The sequence below is a fragment of the Metopolophium dirhodum genome, chromosome 5, assembly GCF_019925205.1.
Source record: "Metopolophium dirhodum isolate CAU chromosome 5, ASM1992520v1, whole genome shotgun sequence".
Classification (NCBI taxonomy): Eukaryota; Metazoa; Arthropoda; class Insecta; order Hemiptera; family Aphididae; genus Metopolophium; species Metopolophium dirhodum.
Window position 1 is genome coordinate 11391915 of NC_083564.1, and position 20804 is coordinate 11412718.

At 33.8% G+C, this 20804-nt stretch overlaps 1 protein-coding gene across 1 annotated transcript; it reads right to left on the reverse strand.

The window, feature by feature from the left end:
- Nucleotides 1-962: 962 nt before the first annotated feature.
- Nucleotides 963-18993, reverse strand: LOC132944700 (fatty acid synthase-like). The gene is made up of 28 exons (XM_061014178.1): nucleotides 18654-18993; nucleotides 14174-14326; nucleotides 13899-14072; nucleotides 13150-13350; nucleotides 12469-12707; nucleotides 11442-11864; nucleotides 10761-10886; nucleotides 10414-10644; nucleotides 9238-9427; nucleotides 8234-8463; nucleotides 8006-8143; nucleotides 7504-7929; nucleotides 6691-6799; nucleotides 6383-6625; nucleotides 6124-6288; nucleotides 5887-6041; nucleotides 5647-5796; nucleotides 5272-5562; nucleotides 4997-5190; nucleotides 4663-4899; nucleotides 4000-4123; nucleotides 3692-3868; nucleotides 3428-3607; nucleotides 2530-3055; nucleotides 2177-2430; nucleotides 1850-2095; nucleotides 1513-1729; nucleotides 963-1270 (listed from the first exon to the last, which is right to left on the reverse strand). The coding sequence occupies exons 1-28, from the start codon at nucleotides 18817-18819 to the stop codon at nucleotides 1086-1088; spliced, it is 6150 nt and encodes a 2049-aa protein (XP_060870161.1). The 5' UTR covers nucleotides 18820-18993; the 3' UTR covers nucleotides 963-1085.
- Nucleotides 18994-20804: the final 1811 nt, after the last annotated feature.

Sequence of the window (20804 nt, forward strand, 5' to 3'; positions counted from 1 at the left end):
AATTTTTGTAATTTTTTTTGTATTATTAAAATATGATCCATGCGTTCTTGAAACTTTTAAAGTATATCATTGAAATGAAATGAATATCAATGAATATCAATAAATATTTTCGCATAAATTAATTTAACCAACTGTTTTACTAATAGTAAAATAAATTACTTTAGTTGCAATATATAATAGTATAAGAAAATTCAAAATATACCTACTTATAGGCTATATAGGCTGAGAGACCATCTTCGCTTGGAATCGTTTTTCGCATACAATGGTTTTATATAATTTAATTTAAGTTTCATTTCAAGCCATTTCAGTGCCTCTTTACTATCCGTTACCCGGTACTTAATGTACATCAGAGTGGTATTCACTTTCCCACCTTTTTTGTCCGTATTTTTACTTAGGTAATTCAGACGAGCAAAAAAATGTCTATTTTTCACTAACTGACCACTCCACTTATTTAGTTTTTACTAACTTCTGATGCATAGTGCATGTGCTTTCAGGACTTAGGATTTATTTATATCAATTTATATTCAAAGGCCAAATTCAAATTATGATAATGCCGAACATTTTTGGTATATGTTAAACTTTTCATTGTGTCAAAATGTATTATTTTTAAATCATGAACAATTATTTATCAAATTTGTTGCTTAATTAATAATTAATATTAAAACTAACAACATACTTAGATTATATTCATTTGATTTTTATAATTTGAGTAATTGTTATTTATATATTTTGATAAATAGACTGAAGCAGAATCTGTAAATTGAGCATGTAACAATGATCAAAAGAATGATAATATAATACATACTACTATAATAGTGGTAGGTATAATATCGTTATTGCCTATGTGTTTTTATTGTTTTTAATAATGAATGTGAAAAATAACGTAAATAATCAGTAGTTTGAAATACTTGTCATCGGACTGAAGGTAAAATAATTATAATATGATAATAAAAACAACGTAATTTCTATAACTATTTTTCATCTGGTTTATTTAAAAGTTAAGAGCATTACACGCGCTCGGTGAAATAAAATACAATTAATAACATTCAAGTCTAACAACAGTGTAATAATATATGCACGGTATTTCAGGCGAGTAAATCGAGAATCTTGGCTCGGAGACCAGGGAACGTAATTTTTCTGAGTTCTTCGATTTCCACGACCACGTTGGTTTGTTGTCGGATGGCTTCTTGGACGCGTGGAGCGAGGAACGTATCCAGGCCGAGCTGAGTGAGATTGAACGTCTGTTCGACTTCGGACAAGGCCCTGTAACCTGTTGACGAAATAAAATATAAATATGATATAATCACCACATACTAATATCAGTTATCACCTTGCCAGACCATACAAAAAATATTTAAGGCTATTAAAATAATTTTGAATTTTTGTCTTCGAATTTAAGTATCATGTTTTATAGTTTGTCTGGATTTATTATAAAATGTATTAACGTATTTCAATGGTACCACTACAATCACGTCGAGTTTAAAGCCCTTGAGACAAACCCTAAAATATTACCGAAAATCTTGGCAATTGTCAACAACAGTGGAGTCGCGGCATCCGAATCGTCGTAATTCGGACCGTTGAACTTCGAGTACGACACGACTGTAGGGTTCTGTGGCTGTTTGGTGACTTTGTCCAGGACACTCAGCGCCGAAACGATTGACGCTGGTTTGAAGTTTGGACTGTTGAACATGTCCGAACAACCTTCAATCGCGCCGTATTCTATGACCACCTAAAAACAACAACGCAGTGCTCGTAAATCGTAAAAGTAATTTTTTTAAATCGATAAAATTGAAACGACGACGGAAAATAAAATCGCATTGATTCACGGCCTGTATGCAATAATACTCACTGCTGGGTAGCCCGAGATTTTGCGGACTTCAGAAATTCTGAACACGTCCGCATTCGCAAATACGTAGTTGGACTTGGCTTTAGCTCCACGTGACGCCACAGCCGGGGCGAGCACAACGAACGATTCAAGTTTGGGAATCAATCTTCTGCTCAGTGTGTCCAGATTAGCAACCGCTTCGGACACGGACTTTTTTGTTGCTGCAAAATCGTTTACGCTCAACGATTGCAAGTGACTGGTCTCCGGAGCCTGTTCACGTACAACGAGACATGCCGTTTTATAATCATGGTAATAATCATGATAGTGTTTATCAGTTCAAAAAGTACTCACCGTGGTTATGTGGTAAATTCCACAGACCGTGCCAAGGGTTACCGCTTCTCTCAGTACTTCTTCGGCGCCTCTCACCGTTGACGGGTCGGCAAACGACACAACCACGGTAACGTTTTTGTTCTTTAACCGTCTCAACGTCAACGTCTTATAACCGGACTGCGGTTTGTTGTTCATTTTCGATACTAAGACAAATTTGCGGGCTCCTCTATGCGCTAGATGTTGAATCAATTCCAAGTTCAAGCTGTCTTCATCTCCTACAACGACGAAAACGATAAAAAAAAAGTGTTTGAAATAAAAATGTTTTCCTTCTACTCCGGAAAGTATAATACCGTTAAGAACAGTGGAAAACTCACCGCTAACGACGAACGCTTTGTCAGGTGTGTAGAATAATTTTGGAGACGCAGCGACGGTTATCTTGGTCGGAATTGCGTTTACCTTATCTTCTTCTTTGCGGATTTCAATCACAGTCCGTCCTAAGACATTGGTGCAAGTAACATTGTGCTTGAACGCATCGGCCACCTGACTTGCTGGAAAAACGGTGGTTTCCAGTGGTTGCACTTTCTTGCTCCGGATACCTTGACCAACCAACCTTTGGATGTATTTGATTTCGGATGGTGAAAAGTGAATGGTGCTGAACGAGATCTTGCTGTATGTTATGCTCTTCAAGTTTCCGGACACCCCTAATGAGTCGGACACTGGTGCGAACACTTCAAAGTCCACCAAGCGGCCGTACTCAGCCAATGAGTTGACGAACTCTTGGCGCTTGTTGATTGCGGAATAAGTATCGAATATCAGATCAACCCCCTGGCCTTGGGTCTGCTCCAGTAGGTGTTGCTCAAATCCACCATTGGCCAGATCAGCAAAACTATCATCGTTCAGCTGTAAGATCACAAAATAATATTGACGATAATAATACAACAAAGTCACTGAAAGATTTAGGGAATTCGGAGACCTTAAAAAATATTGTGCTATCTTTCAAACGAAAAAAAAATTACAACACACTTTAATTAGCTTTTGACGCTATATAAACAATTTTACAATTTAAAAATAATATTAATTCATAAACTGTAGTTTGTTTTAAAATCCACTTCGTTAATTTTTTTTGAATAAACTACAACGTGCCCTTATATAAGTATTTACATAACCGTTACCCAGGATAAATAGCCCCACTTCCCACTCTACTTAGGTTCAGCACTAAAACCAATACGGTTTGGTAATTTGGGACAATACGTAATATTTTTAAAGACATACTTGCGGGAATCTTGTTTTCAAAAACACTATTTGCTCCTTGTTAAATACTCCTACATACGGAATGGCTCCTAATTCGAGAGACACGGCGATGGCGGCAGTGCTTATCCCGGTAGCGCCGGCGTGCACGTAAACGGATTCGCCGGGTTGGACGTTTCCCCGCACGACAAGCGCGTAGTAGGCCTAAACAAATATAAAAATGATACATTAAATGCGATAAAAATTATTATAATTATAATCGTACAACATCGTTATTATAATACTTACCAGGCTGTAAGTTCTCGGCACAGTACAAGCTTCTTCCAAAGACCACTCATCAGGCAATGGCCAGACGAGATCTTTGTGCGCTAGAACTGAAGTGGCCAAAGCGCCGCCGGGTACCAAACCGAGTACTCTCTTACCACTGGCGGTGCGGCCAGCAAACTCCATTCCGAGGAAGCTACCCTAAAATTGTTCACTGTCATTTTAGCATCGGTAAGTTTAGATCTTCAGCCGATGATATATACATAATATATGAATTTAATATACGATAACATAATAAATAGTTATTGCAATTTGCCAATGTGGTTTCTTACTTGTTGCGCTATATCTCCAGAAATTCCGTTACACTGAAGGGTGCCGTTTACCATTTTCACGTCCAAACCATTGAGCGGAACGTAGTACGGGTAATATAGATCATAATCTGGGTGTTCTTTAGGGCTGATGATTAACAAAATATTACTTATTAGATACTCAGATAGAATAGTTTTTTTTAATGTAGGTATAATGCATAATGTAAATTGTGAATACTCAAATAATTGTACTAAGGATATGTATTTGAATACGTATCCCAATACGGTGATCATTAAATATTTGAAACATCAAACAACGAGTATTTTGACGAAATTATAATATAAATTGTAATCCCAGGTATGTTTAGTGCGTTGTATATAAGTACATTGTAATTATTTAAAAAAAAGTTTTTTAATTATATGAGAATATACTTGTTTTAATGAAAGTAATAAACAGTATACATTTAGATAGGTATAATTATCTATGTGCTTATTGGTGGGTATTAAATCTAAAAATAAAATAAGTATTTTTATGAATGTAATTATTACACCATTACACTAATTTATGTGGGCATTTCCTAAGTGGGGTTATTTTTCGAATAGGAAAACATATTTGGGAAAGGAACCAAATCTAATGTAATAACAAAACTACCAATATAATATATGAGCGTATATATAAAAACTCACTTGAAAGTTGATAGTTTTCCTTCTATGTATTGTAAACTGTTTACATCGCCAGATTTTGTGGTGTTTATGTAAGCATGTTCTACCTGGACTTTGGCTTGTTTGTACGGAGCGAACATGCACGTACCCCAAGCACCACCCAAGAACATATTGACGGCCAGTCCTTTCTTAAGTTGTTCCTGATATACTGGAGCTGACACGGAGAACAAGGGCGCCTTGTTATCTTTAATTGACACACATCTATTGATGATATAATAATATAAATATATAATCAAAAACTGTTGTTTATTACGGGTCATGATACGCGTTAGTCGTTTATTAAATAAATTTGAAGTACTTGACAAATTTGCCATTTGGTTCTTGTCTCAAGCCCTTCGTTAATCCAATCACACCAGTGTTTTCCAAGTTTTGACTGATCAAAAAAATATCTCGGTTATCGTTGTTAGCGTTTTGAATTTTCTGTTTTAATGACTCGACCCAGGTGAATGAATTTCCAATAGATACTGCAATTGGAGTGGGTACATTGTTGTTCTAAAATTAAATTAAAAAAAAAACAATTATGGTTTTAATGGACTTATCAATACAAATCAGTACACGAATACACAAAATTACCTTTTTTAACAAAATGTATAAATTTTGACCATCTGAGTACTTCGCGATCACGTCTATTCCAACTTGTCTGAATTTTGAATCAAATTGACGTTCTACGGTTAGCAAGAAACCTCCGTTTTTGACACCCGATAGTATGTTGTTCAATAGTTGTTTATTGTCAATGGCACCGTTTGCTACTACGAGGAATGATAGTTTTTTCAAAGCACTAGATGTCAAATCTTGTTCATAGTAAGTCACGAATTTATTGGACTGGTATTGGCTTACGTCTTTAACATACACATTAGCGTTGATCTACAACAGTATTTAGTAAATACGATTTCGTAACACAAAAAAATACGTAAAATATAATATATTATTTCAGTTAGTCGCTCTCACGTGGAATGAAGATTTTGCGTTGACCAGATTTAAGATTTGCGGAACTAAAATTTCTTGTTGTACTGAGGTAACTACTTCCGACACGTCAAAAGATTCGTAAGCGTTTTCCAATACAATTTGAACGATATTCTTGAGCGGTTCACTAACAGGCTGTCAGTAAAACGTAAAAAAAAAATTAATTATAAATGATTTGAAACACAATTTGCCTTTATGGAAAATAGTTATTAATTGTTTACGTACTTCTTCTAACTCGAACGGCAAAAATATATAAGACTCCAAATCGAAATCTTGTTGTAATTCTTTTCGGACGGGGACCAATATCGACCTGACGTCTCTAATCTCGACTCCGGCGGATTTAATCACGCCAATGTTTTCATAAACACTGAACGACGCACCTATTGATAAACAAACTCACATTATTATTACATTTTGAAACAGTGTATTAACAATGACGTTTCGACAAATCGGTAATATTACAATTAGAAACCAAGGATTTGTATTGTTTTTCCGGATAAACGCTCAATTTGAATAAGTATTTAATGGCGTAGTGATCTCTAGTGTCGAGTTTCAACAGGTGCAGTTGCAACAACGATTCAATAAATGGTGCCCACTTTCCATCGAAAGCGATACGTCCACAATTACCTACAAAAACAACAGTTATTATAATATTACTAATTAACATCATCATAATATTATGATCGTATAAATGACCGAATCAATAAATATGTTTTTATACCGTTGTTACTGGCCAAGTTAATGCCTTGGAAGCTTTTGCTGTACTTGTACCCTTTGCACGCAAGCTCTTGGTAAACATCGGCGGTCGATAACTGATCGACTTCGTATGATTTAAGCTCTGGTAATTGCATCTGTTCGTCAGATGTTTGGATATGAATGAAACCTGACGCTACAACGATATCGCTCTCTCGAATTTCAAATTCTCCGCTGCCCGCCAAAATGTTAACAGTAAAACTGAATTTTCCTAAAAAAAAAACCATACTGTATTAATTGATGACGATTTAAAATGTTTATTTATAATCAACTTACCATTTTCTGGGATAGGTAATGTTTTGAAGAATTGAACGTTATCGAAAACCACGGGGAGTTTATCAGCAGTCGACAATTGCAATTTAGCTAGAGCTGTCCACACGAATGTCTAAAAAATGGAAATTGTTCAATGCTTGATGTGAACGACATATATAAGTACACAATTCATTCATGTTTTAATTGTAAATTATTTATTATAAATATATGTGTATTAAATATAATAAATGAGTTATTAGGGTCTGGTGTGGCTCGGTGGTTGGCCTACCGCGTTCTGAAGTTCAAGAATCGGCGTCGTCGCTAGTTCCCGGATGGGTGACCACCCGGTTTTTTAATGAAAAATCCTCGCCCCACACATACGTGTTCCTCAATCAACCGTAAACCCCCTAAAAAATGATAATGGCGATATTTGCCGATGCTCAAGATCAATATAAAAAAAAATGTGCGTGAACACTGTATTTCACTGTCTGTTTAAAATTGGAATTGGAATTTTATTCCGTAAAATAAAGATGATTATTATTATTATAACAGATATTATATATTTTTTATTTGAATTCGATAAAAGAAAAAAAAATAGTTTTTACTTTCACATTAGAAAACGACGTGTACATATTTTATTGTATACATTTACCGTATACGAGTACTATTATTATAAAATCGACGTGCCTATAATAATATATAAATATTAATGTATTGGTTTTAAAAGTAAACTACAATCATCAAAGACCAATAATACCAATAATTACTGTATAAAAGTTTTAAAGTGTCACCGAAATAAATGTATTGTACATATTTTGTATATTGCATAAAACTTACGAGGTATGATGCGTATGGAAGGGCTTCGACACCATCGACGTATGTGCCCCTGAGGTGGTTGTACGTTTCGTTTTCGGTGTCCACTTCTAGTTTGACTTCGCCGGACGACGCGACTTCGTTTTCAATAAAAGTGATCACGTCCCAATCGTCAGAATGGTCCCATTCGACCAATGGCTGCAGCGATGGCGTGCCCTTGGATACGGGATAGCTGATTGGTGGGTACAGGTTTTCTATTTTCAGTTGCAGTCCGGCGTTGAACAGGTTTCCGATACTGGACAACAGATTAGCTACCGACGAGTGATTTCTTCGTACCAGACCTACGTGCGTACACTTGGAACCGACGCTAGGCTTCAGTATGGCTTGGAGGAGCGCGTGCGGTGCGATTTCGATGACCACAGAGTTGTCGGGTACGTGTTTCAACGCACTCTGAAACGTGTTTTAAAAATGTATCAAATTAACGATCATTATAATCTTTCTCAATGTCTGTGATTTTTACACTCACGTTGAACAAAACCGGAGATACCAAGTTGTTTACGTGATATGCCACAGACGAAAACTGAGCCAGTGGTTCGTTCCACCTGGATTCCGGGATAGACGTGCTGATCCACTTGGATGACCTCATTTTCGGGTTTGAAATTATCTATATTATTACAGAAAATCATGCGTTTATAAATGGCTTAGTCACTTTAAATGTTTTTTTTTATTTAATTAAAAGTATAATTTAACGTACGCCTGCGACTTTTTTCTTAAATACTGGTCCCGCAGCAGCGATGTACCATGAATGGAATGCGATTCCAGAACTGTTGACTTCCCTTGCAAACACGCCTTCAGATTTCAATTGATTCACAAATTGTGCGATTGAATCTGGCGGCCCGGAAATCGTGACACCGTCTTCGCTGTTATGGCAAGCCACAGCGATGTCGGAAGGAACTCGAGCATTGGCCTCCTCCCAAGATAAACCTTAAATTTAACAACAATATTATAAAATTTAAAAAAACAAAACTATAAATACGACATATTGATTTGTGTGCACTGAAATATACATGAACCTAAATGCATTAAAAATTAGCACAATATTCTAAAACTTCAAATTGAAATATTGAAAAATTCACAAATAGGCAGTAAATTTTTTAAAATAAAATTAGAAAACATTAATAAATAGTTAAAAAATACTCATAATAAAATGTGAACAATATTACATTTATTGCTATTCAATATTGTTTATATTATTTTTCTGGTCAAAGGCAGTACCTATACGTATTACGTAATATTTTTTATCGGAAATGATTGTCAACAAGTGCTGTAATTTAAGAAAAATTTATCTCCGGAAATAAAGTTAAATTCTTACTGGAATCAAAATTAAAAAAAATAAAACAAATACGCAGATACTAATAATAATTATAATCATGATCCAATAAATTATTAAAAATAAAATAAGTTTTTGTTTGCGGCCATAATTTAACAGTAATTTAAAACAAATGTCAACCAAACTCAATTTCTTTATTAATGTACCTACCTAACAAAAGAGAAACATACAAACACGTTAAAATCACAGTCCTGCTATAGTGACATACTGACATGGGCGTATTATTTGAAGCTTGTAACTATAATTATTGAAACTATTGTCTGTTAACACTTTATACCTACATTATTATTGTAACTAAAAAAGTTACAGTTTGAAGAACATTGTTTTCAAACAAAAATAGAAAACTTCTCGATTGAGTTATGACATACCAACTGCTGCCATTGCGCCCGGGGGTAAGTTCAGGTCTAGAAGACTGCGGCCTCTCCAGTAGGCGACAATAATGGTCTGTTCGGCCGTCAATGTTCCGTCTGCATATGCGCAAGCCAATTCTCCGACCGAGTGCCCTACGATTCCATCGGGAGTGATACCGACAGCAGTGAGCACATCTACCAAAGCGATCTGTTAAACGGAAAAAATAATCAATCTACGTGGTCACGCGTTACTATAAAAAAATCTTCCGTTCCGGGAAAAAATGGTTAGGTCCAAAGAACTATAAGTCTAATCGTCATTTAGCTAATAGTTATTTTCATTTAACGGAATATTTCGTCCGACATTTGTTTAGTACCATAGTTGATTTTATCCAATCAGCCATTTAGCTCCCGTTTTTCTCAAAGGGCTTCCGCTTTTGACAAAACAAATTCGTTCCCACTTCATACATACTTAGGACTGTCTCAAAAGAGATGAGGTTAAAAATGTGAGTATTTTTTTTTAATATAAAAATTTTTGTTGAATAAAAGTCATAGGCACCTATTATGAATCACAAATTGAAAATTGGTTGGTGTTTTTTTAAATGTAATACCGGAGTCGTTTAGGGATTTACGTATTCGTGAAACCTTTTTCGACAAGAACCAACACACAATAGAGGAGAGCCATTTGAAACACATCGATTCAATCAAAATCGATTAAATATTTAAGTCTATTTGTTATATATTTACCTTATCCACCTAACCAACGATTAGTATCGTGGAAGCACGATGTTCGGAGTGGGACAGATAGCTAACTTTTCTATATTAATAATTTTTTGATGAGTTTTCAAAGTGTTTTGATTGAAATACTTATAAAAACAATAATATGTTTAATCAAAATTGTTTTTATCTCCATGTGGGTTGCTCTGCATTTTAATTGGTAAGAATGCTCTCAAATAAATTATGATTCGTTATTTTCTTTAGGTTAATAATATAATGTTCAAGTAATCTATGTATCTATTCGACCCTTGTCAGACTAGTAATATATGTATATGGCGATGAAGGTCTAATGTGAATTTAAAATAGATCCTTGATCTAAATGCAGTTTGTACATAAATGCATAAAGGTTCGGAAAAAAGTTTTTGGATGAAATTGTAGTTGAACCTATGACATTGGACCTATCATCTAAAATCTCCGTACCTGTATGGCAGCGATCCCGACGAACGAATTCAACACGTTGTCGAAGACCGTCTTGTCGTTTGATTCAAAAATGGCGTAGAGGTCCAACCCGAGATTTTTCAGCGTATTGGCGGTCTTATCGATCGATGCACGGAACGGTGGCAGAGCCAACAGGTCGCGGCCCATGCCAGTCCATTGACTTCCCATTCCGGAGAAGACGTACCACACTTGACGTTTGCCTACACCAATGGTCTGATGACAGAATTTATGGTTTTTTTTTTAAATTGTTATTAATACATAATGCGTATAGCACCCAACAACATTCGTTGTGGACGAACTCAAAATAACAATAATAATAATGTTCTCACCGTTGCTTCGCGGGCGTTTGTCTCGCCGAGAATGCTATACCCCCTGAAATTGTGACCCGGAATGTTTTGACTCTGAACTCCGTACAATAGACCGTAGTATTCAGGATCTCTAGGCATGCCTTCGATCTACGATGACGAAGATTAATTAAATCATAAATGGATAAATGTAATGGAGAAAAAATATCGATTCATGTTCGGGACTTGTAGCACTAAATAACGTCCAAATATAAAATTACATAATATTCTCACAAAAATTATATTATATTTTAATCGACATCCTCTTCTTAGTAAAAGAAAAATAATGGGAAACAATTTACTCAAAGTTATATTCAAAAATATTTTGAAAAATATTACAAGTCTATATTTGAGGCTTGATTGAGGTAATCCTATTTAATCAGTCGATGAACATTTAATTTAATTTAAATTTTTTACAAATTAACCATTGCTAGCATAATGGGTTAATATTACAATATCGTAAAATACGCGCGCATTTCGACGTGGCCAAATCATATGGCTGAAACAATTATATGTTCAAAATGTTAACTATGCCCCTAACGAATGTGCAAAATGATTTTTTATATTATATATATATTAATTATTTCTTATGATCTGAACACGGAAATGCACCGCAATAGCTACAAGACCCCAGCCTCGTATAATATATCTGCACGGAATGCTCACCCTGTCCAACATGTAATTGATCGCGCTTTCGGTTCTCGCAGACCCGATTACCAGCCGGGGAATGGCGTCCTCGGGCTGTTGCCGTTTTGGCTTTTCGTTGGCCTTCAGCAGGGCGTGGGCATTATGTCCACCGATACCCACCGCGTTCACAGCTGCATACCGCCCGTTCCACGACAAAGATTTGTTGACGACAAGCAGCCGACCGTCTTTCAGGGCCGGAACCCGGGGGTTCGGGGCATTGTAGTGGAGCGTCGGCGGGATTTCTTGACGTTCCATGGCCAACACGGTTTTGACGACGCCGCAAAGTCCGGAAGCTGGTTCGCCGTCACCCATGTTTGATTTCACGGATCCGATCAACAGTGGTTTGGTGCGGTCCTTGCAGTATACTTCGGCGACGGCGTTCAGTTCCTGGGCGTCACCCAACTAAAATGTTGACAAAAATGAAATTTGCGTCTAAATAATGTCACTATCCCGCGGTGATGGCAACATTTGGCAGTCCTGTTTTAAGACACGCGTAGCCTCTGTTCTAATCAGATTTGCCTCCATCGATACACACATTTTGATACTGTTAAAATCATCGATATACGCGTCACACTGGCACCACGTTTAAGCCAAATTTACAAAAATTGAATGTATAACTCGAATCAGTACAGTTTTTTGGGGAGCAAGGTGAAGTAAAACCCCTATCCTTAAACACCAAATGTAACGAATATGCGGTGTATATTAGGTACGCGAATTAAAACAAGTAGAGTTAAGAAGTAATGAAAGTAACTTTACTTGTTACTCAAGTAAAATTGTACAAAAACTACTTTGCAAATAAAAAAATCGGTTAACACGTATTTCTCAAATACGAGACGCATTCACGGGTAACGCGTTATATAATTAAAGTTAACTAGCGAACGTAATTTCTATTACGTTTTCGTTTTGCCAACATGGAAACAATTATAACGAAATTACGTAATGCGGTAGGTACTAACAAAGTAACATCGTTACATTAACGTGTTACTTTCGTTACATTAGTATGTACCTGGTCGCCGCAGGCGCTGCTCTCGACGTAGTCAACATCGGCTGGACTGATTTTGGCGATGTCCAAGACCTCTCGAAACAGTTCGATCTGCTGCACGTTGGTCGGGTAAATGGCTCCTTCTAAACGGAAACCTTCGGTGTTGGTGCGCGCGTTCACTGCGGTGGCGTACACCCGTTTGGCGTTTTTGGCGCGCTGCATGTACACGATGACGACGGCGTCGCTGCGGGCGGTCCCTTGGCCTAAAACATTCCGATCGTCGTATTAATATATTATTGTTATTAGAGCTAATGAAATCTGAAATATTCTATTGCCAGTTTGAAATTCACTTTTACAATTAATACTATTTGTCATGCATATTTGCTATTTGTCATTGATATTATAATGGGCAGTGAAATGTGCAATAAATAATAGTACAAGTTCCAAAAGCAATTTTCTTCTAATAATTATATTTATACATCAATAGTTTTTTTTTTGTATGTTGTCGAAACATTATTAATATTTTTTTATGTTGCATCAATAACTATAAAAATATGTTGAAAATCGTATCGGTAATTAACCCTATCCGTTTACCCAAGTCCAGAGCCACGCGCCCCGGCATTTATTTTTCAGATACGTCAAGTATTTGTCGTACGGTATTTACGCAAACACGATAACACAATAACGACAAAATTCGGTTCTTACCTGAGGCGTCAAAAGGCCTGCTCTTTCCGTCAGGTGATACGCTGTCCATCTTCTGCAACATGACCGACAGCACGGGATTGAGCAGCAACGAACAACCGGCGACCACTACGCCTTCCACCATTCCGGTCTTGAGCATTCTATACGCGTGTTCGAGAGCCATCAGACTACCTGAAGACCCGGAATCGACGGCATAGCTGGGCCCTGAAAAGGCGTATGACAAATGTATTTAATATACTTAGACGACGGGCCATTGAGACTTTCTTGTCAAACGATATTTCCTTAACCACGCGCAGAAATAAACGTGTACCTATATAGTAATCAGTGGTTACTAAGTAAAAGATCCATATGATTAGTAATCATATACTATACGTCTATACGTAATACAAATGAACTATACTCTCTGTTATGTGTATTCTATTACTTTAATGTTTTTCAAAGGAAGATAGAAACACGCAATCAATAAAGTGATCGTCCGATAATCGAATTTAAAGTGTGTGTATTAAAAATATGACACTTTAATTGATATTAATATTTTTTAATTGTAATTACATACAACTGTTAAAAAATAAATTCGTATTAAAATTTAAAACAATTTGTTTATCTGTTATACATTTAAATACTATTTTATGGGAGAAGTGAGTTTGTATAGGTACATGGCTTTATTTTCATATTATAGTATCAACATAGTCATATACGAAGTTACAAAGTTGAATAAACATCATATTATTAGTTCGATTACATTGTATTACCTTTCAAATCGAACGAGTACGAAATACGATTCGGGAACATAGTTCTGGTACATCCCAAAAACTCGTAACCGTTTACTCTTTTTGGATCGGCAGACCACCAATCGGCGTAATCGTTATTCGTTGTCGCCACAACGACTGCGGTGTTCGATCCTCTCAAAGAAGTCGGATTCACACCTGTCGAGTGAATATTAATATAGTCTAAGTTTTATATTTTTTAGAAACGGGTTAATATAGTTAATAGTAATATAATTTATATATTATATATATTTGCCTACCGGCATCGACAAATGCTTCGTATGTACTCTCCAGCATGGCACGGATTTGTGGGTCCAGCCTTTCAGCCAGTTTTGGATGTACATTGAAAAATGTAGAATCGAATTTCTCCAAATTACTGAGGACTCCGATCTTGGTTACTGCACCGCAAATACCTATACAAAAATATTTTAGTAATATTATTTCTTTTACAATATTATTAATGATTTCATTGTTTTATAATAATAATAATATAAATAAAATCTCTCAGATAAATTAAACTATACAATTTAAAAACAATAAGTATTTATACATTTGATTTATACATTTTAATAAACCTGCTAAAAACAAATTAAAATTAAGAATGAAGTAATATCGCCCTTTAGCCATTCTATACTACTTCAGTATTTATAAGTAAATTATTAAGTGGTATAATAAAAAATATAATTTTAAAAATACAAGTTATAAATAAGTTTTATAGACATTCATATTGTATTGAACTCAAAGAACTACTATTCTACTATCGGAAACTAATATTACGGAAATTCGAATGTATGTTTTTCATTGAATAATAATATATTATAGTTAATAAATAGTAAATATTAAAAAAATAATGATTAAAATAAGGACACTACACCCGCATGTGTTACAAACGTACGTACATCATAACAAATGTTCACAATAATCCATTTTACTCTATTATTTATTTAATTAGAGTGTACCTCATATGCAAATATTCAAAATGAAATTTCCTTTTTGGTTTTATTAGGTTGTGGTTAATAATGGCATAGTCGCAAGTAGACCATATGCAATTTTTTTTTTTAGGGGAGGAGGTTAAAATACCAAACAAGAAATGTTGAGATTTATTATTTCCATCTGGAAGGGCTATGAAGTTCAATAGCGTGCCCAAAGGAGAGTTAGGGGTTATGCTCTCCTCATTGTCCCATAAATCCCCTTATTTGTGTCTTCGGTATTCTAGCACAATTCATTTAAAATATGTATTATTACCAGGGTTGTGACTTTTTAGCATTTACATATTTCTTATAAAATGCTTAAGAGATATCAGGGTAAGCTTAAAACTTGTTTCATAATTCAGAGAATTTAAATAAAAATGTTACCCTGCATATTTTAACATTGTTTAGATTTTAGTGCTCTTTCTGGACTTCTTGAGATATTTTTGCATTTTGACCAAATTTATAATATTATTGTGTTAAGAAAGAATATTTTAATAAATGTGTTTCTGATTATTGTTTAATTTTAAAAATAAATATAGATTAAGAGTATTCTCTTCTACCACTACACATGCATTTGATGTTCTCGTCTTATAAACGTACGACACCAGATTTTCGTTCACTAGTTTCAATAGTGTGCTGTTAGTTTTAATATTAGAGTGAATTGATCTATTATGAAACTTTTAGGCAAGAACATTATCTGTTCATTATCTTCAAAAATTATAATTACTCTTAACTCGCTTGAAAATTAAAATATCGAATAAAACCGACGCGACGCTCAAGCACATATAATATTATTATTATCCAAACAATTTGATAATAGGTCAATTGAGTCTAATATCAAAACTAACTGCACTTTAGAAATTTGCTATGTCATACGTATGTTAAGTGATTTAAGACGGATACAACGAATGCATGGGTATAGCGTCCTCCATAAGTAAAATAGACCGACTACATGGTGCGCTGACGTATAATTATGTATTAGGTAATTTAGTTTTAATTTTAAACTTTTATTGTGTCTGCTGGTTTTTATGGGCCTCTATTTGTCATTTGTCTGCGATTATCATCGAATGAGTGTTTAAGTTTAGGGACGCTCTTAGGGAGGGGGGCAAGCAGGGCTCATACCCAGGGCCTCGCGCATTGTAGGGACCTCGCGTCCTCGCACTTGGAAATCAAACATTTTTTTGAATTATGAATTGCAGAAAAAGTAATTGTATATGATATATTATAGTATATTGTGTGACAAGGGCAGGAAGTGAGCCAATTCAGTCACGGGTGACGTGTGTGGCACTAGCCGCAGGTGAGGGCCACAATACACCCAAGACTGAAATTGCCTTCCCACACGAGCCACACATACTATTTTTTTGTCACGCTTCTACCTTCATCGATCACAGATAAGGTAATACACGGATCTATGTAACAACCAGACTGTTCTACGAAAACAATATTTCATGTAAGAAACTATTTGATTTTATTTATTTTAAGCGTTATGCGTGGAGGTTATAATATTCATATAAGATGTAACTAAAAGTTCATGTTTTGTAAGGACCACATGTAGATTTCAGTATAAATAATAATTATTACATTAAAATAAAACAAGAATAAAAAAAAATGTAATCAATAGTAATCGCTATTGATCACGGTAAAGGTAATGCATTAAGCGATCTATGCAACAACCAGATTATTTTAAAATTTAAAATGTTTGTAAGCAGCTCAAAACAAGTCAAAATATTTTGAAAATTTTACCAAGTATAGAAAATTATAAAATATACCGTAAAGTATCTACGGTTATTCGTTTTTGAATTGCAGTAAAACTTTTAAGTTATGAGGAATCTTAAATAATATTTAAAACATAATATTTTTATGAATTTGCAACTCAAAATAATTTGGAAATATATTCGTGTCAATGTTTTATCAAAATTCTAACTTCAGACACTCATAAAAAACTATTGTAGATTTCGCTCAACTTTTTTTTTTAATTTCCACTAACAAAAACTAACTAAAAATGTTCAAGGTTTTCGACCATGCAAACATTTTTTTATCGGCATTAATAATAAAAAAAAAATAATAATAATAATAATTGAAAATGTCATATGGCTATTAATTACTCAACATGAGTCAAATAATTTTAAAATTTTATAGTGTATAGAAAATACTAATATACACGTTCAGTAAAAATGTCATGTATCTACATTCTACGGTATTTTTTTCAGAGTTAAGGGGAATCGCTATGGCATTGATTTGAGGAGAATGATTTAGGCAATTTCTAATCTCATCGTCACCACTCAAGATCTACGTGTTAGTCGTAAATGATTATTAGTGTGGGTGGCGTCCATGCGGGTCAATTGTAGCGGTACGGAGGACTCTCGCAAGCACTCGAACGCACATGTCAGTATCTAATATTGTGATCATGAAAAAATGTTTAATTTTCACTCTAACATACGATTATAATTCTGACAATAAGTCGCCACGATTACCTCGATTTGTATTCTAACAAAATATTCTTTTTTTCCACAACATGTACGAGGGATCAAAAGAGGCAAATTTTTTTTAAATTGTAATTAGTTAATTAAATATTTTAGTTGGAAATTCTGAATTTTTTTGAATTTTTTACAATTTTTATTGTAATTTAAATTACAAAAATTAAAAATGTGGCTCGATCGTTCCCTTATATATAGGTATTACGGAAAATCCGAATATTTTTTCAGAATGAAAATCGTGATAATTTTCGACACTTATTGTTGGAATTAGAAACAGTAGTTTTGGACAAAAAAAGACGTGGTAGTGAGGCCACAAAAACCAAAAACCAAAATCGATTTTGTCGAAAACCGATTTTACGTAATAATTCCCGTTTTCCTTATTTTTTTTCCTATGCTTTTGTAACTTCTGCTAATTTAAACCTCCCCATTGCACCAACCAGATACTGAAGTTGAAAATCAAATCATTATTTCGACTACCTTCTTATCGTGTACCCAGATTACAGATACAAAAACACACACACACACTACATTATTGTAAAAATCATTACATTCATCACTCCGCTGAGAATCTAAAAAGTTTTATTTATATTTCAGTATTTAGGTAGAATGTGAAGATAAAAATTCGAAATCGAAATCGAAATAGAAAAAAATATTTTCGGTTTCATGCCCTGGTCATTATAATAATACGATAATAATGTAGTAGTCAAAACCGATATTGGATACCGATTTTGAATACCTGTTAAAACCATTAAAAACCGAAATCGATACCGAATCTGAAAGCAAAATCGAAAAAAATCAATACCGGTTATCAAAACTGAAAATTAAATAGGAAAAAATAAAAACCTATATTCAAAACCAAAAATGAAATGGACAAAAAAATACCGATTACCGAAACCGTAATCGAAATCGGAAAAAAATATTTTCGGTTTCAAGCCCTGAACTAAACATTATTTATCTAATAGCCTAGTGTGCCACCTACCTACAGTGTGTAAAAAAAGGTGAATGTTTCGATTTTTTTTTCGATTCTTGGTCTAAATTAAAAACTATACCTATACCTAATATTGTGTATAATATTATATAGTTTAAATAATTAAATGTGTATAATGTATTTTTCATATAATGTAATACTTTGTTGTACACACTGATTGTACTTTAACCCCCTCGGGGTGTTATTACCTACTTATTTATCTAAATAATTACTATTATTAATAATAATTCAAGTAACAAAAGCAGAATAATTATTAATTATGTGCTATCGAATTTGCGATAGATTTTATAATATAATAACTTACCATCTGGCCACCTGCTCTGTTCTTTGTCAAGTATGTCCGTGCCGTCGAACAGTTTTTCTTTGAACTCTTCGAATGTCTCGCAATTCGGGAAGCGGCCAGAGATACCGGAAATCACGATATCATCGTCTTTGTAGTACTTCTGGCTTTCTGCGTTCGGCGCCATCATTCGCGTTCGTGCAGGGAAGACAACGAAAATAATCGAATGTTGACAATGTCTCGGGAATGAACCACGTACGTCTTACGGTTAGATGTTGTGTTGGTTGGTAAGTCGATGTGTCGATATTATATACTATTACTGCTATTACACAGTGACACGCCACTAGAAATCGAAATAACCTAAGGTAATGCGTTTAAATACTGGATGAGAGACGGTTGAAAAACATATTATTTTGTTATTCAATACGTTCCATTTTTTTTTATCGTTTTATTTATAATTTATAATTTTTTTTTAGTTACCTAAATGACAACCACTGATAAACTGTGATAACAGCAATGTATATAGTGTCATCATCTAAAAAGCTATAATGCGGTGTTTAGTGTTCCGCGTTATATGACCACCGCAGATTAAAAACGATTATATATAGGTACGAGGTACCTATAACCTATATTATAATAATATGCCCTATAACAAATAATAATATTTTATTCTTAAAATGTTAAAATATTGTACAGAATTAGGTAATGGTCAGGTATACGTCTCACGGTATATACCACGTAGTATGTTGACGTTTTTTAACGAAATATTTTTCAATTCCAGTTAATACGTATAAGATATATAGCTATATATAAGCGAATTTTATTAAATGGTTTTTCTTATATAAATAATTTAATTTTAATGTTAAACAACTAACTCTGTGTAGATGCATTGAAAATAATAGAAGGTAGGTACTAGCTAAATTATTCAAATTGGCTTATTTAAAATACCTATATGTATTTTAATAATAATTCTTGTTAAAAGAAGATCTTCAACTGCAGAACTATTTCTTTAAAAAAATGCCATCGGTGTACCCCGCCCCTCCCTTTCCCAAAGGTGGGCAATTTAATGAAAATAATTAACTGTGGCAAATTAAGTTATTACATTTAATTTCCTTCAGTTAAGTTAAAAGTTAACAAAAAAAATTTAACTGGATAAATTTAAAGTTGGGATAAATGAACTCAGTTAAAAAATTTTTTTTAATTTACAATAATTTTAAGTTATAAACTGACATAGTATTTTCATTTACACAAACATTTTCAAAACATTTACACTGTAAAATATTTGATTATTTTAATATATAATGAGAAAAAAATGACCAAAATTAAAAAAAATCCTCGAATCAGTATTATCTAGTTGCTTCCGCATGACACGAAAAGAAAATTAACTTAACTGCATGGTAATGATAATTAACTATAAAATGTTTAATTACAACAATAACAATTTTAACTGTAAGAAAGGAAAGGAAAAAATATGTGGTGCTGACGTAATAAAAGGTGATGTAAAAAATTTGAAAAATTATAGGAGTTATTTTTTGATTCTCACTGGACTAATTGGAGCGATGGATGTATTGATTTTACAATAAAGTATGTTTTTTTGTATGAGTCTATATGTAGACGATATGTAGTTGAAATAATAGTTAATATTATTAATACGGGAGCTGGGGTAAGTTTAATTAATATTATGAAATTGCCAAGATATAACTTTATTCGTTATTTTTGGTTATTTAATATGTATTTTTGTCCAAATTTTTACTAAAATAACTATAAAAAAAAGGTGGATAAGTGGATGTCGCTCTGCTGTACAGTATGTTACAAGTGGGTCACTGTAATAGATGGTGTTAAATTTGAATTCAATGATATAATATCATTGTATAAGAAAAACGATTCTAAGCGAAAACGGTCCGTCAGCCTATGATATTACCAAGTATATATTTTGATGATATTATTGTGAATAAAGTAGTTTATATAAAACCTATTTACGTGGAACTTTGTTTTAAATTGTTAATCCTTGGCTACAAAAGTTGAACATTTTATAAATTTTTAACTACAAAATAATTATTACATTTTAAATTTGATAAATTTTGTCAAAATTTGAACTTTAAATGCTTATAAAAAAAATTTGTGCCTATATATTTTCAATATTTTTCAGCTGCTATTGTAACAATATAATATCAG

Excerpts from the sequence above, each read along its gene's own strand:
- LOC132944700 (XM_061014178.1), bottom strand. The coding sequence starts at position 18,819 with ATGATGGCGCCGAACGCAGAAAGCCAGAAGTACTACAAAGACGATGAT. Across the intron at positions 5,191-5,271 it reads TATACATTTTGTTAAAAAAG|AACAACAATGTACCCACTCC; the intron begins GTAATTTTGTGT and ends ATTTAATTTTAG. Across the intron at positions 1,271-1,512 it reads GACAATTGCCAAGATTTTCG|GTTACAGGGCCTTGTCCGAA; the intron begins GTAATATTTTAG and ends TTTCGTCAACAG.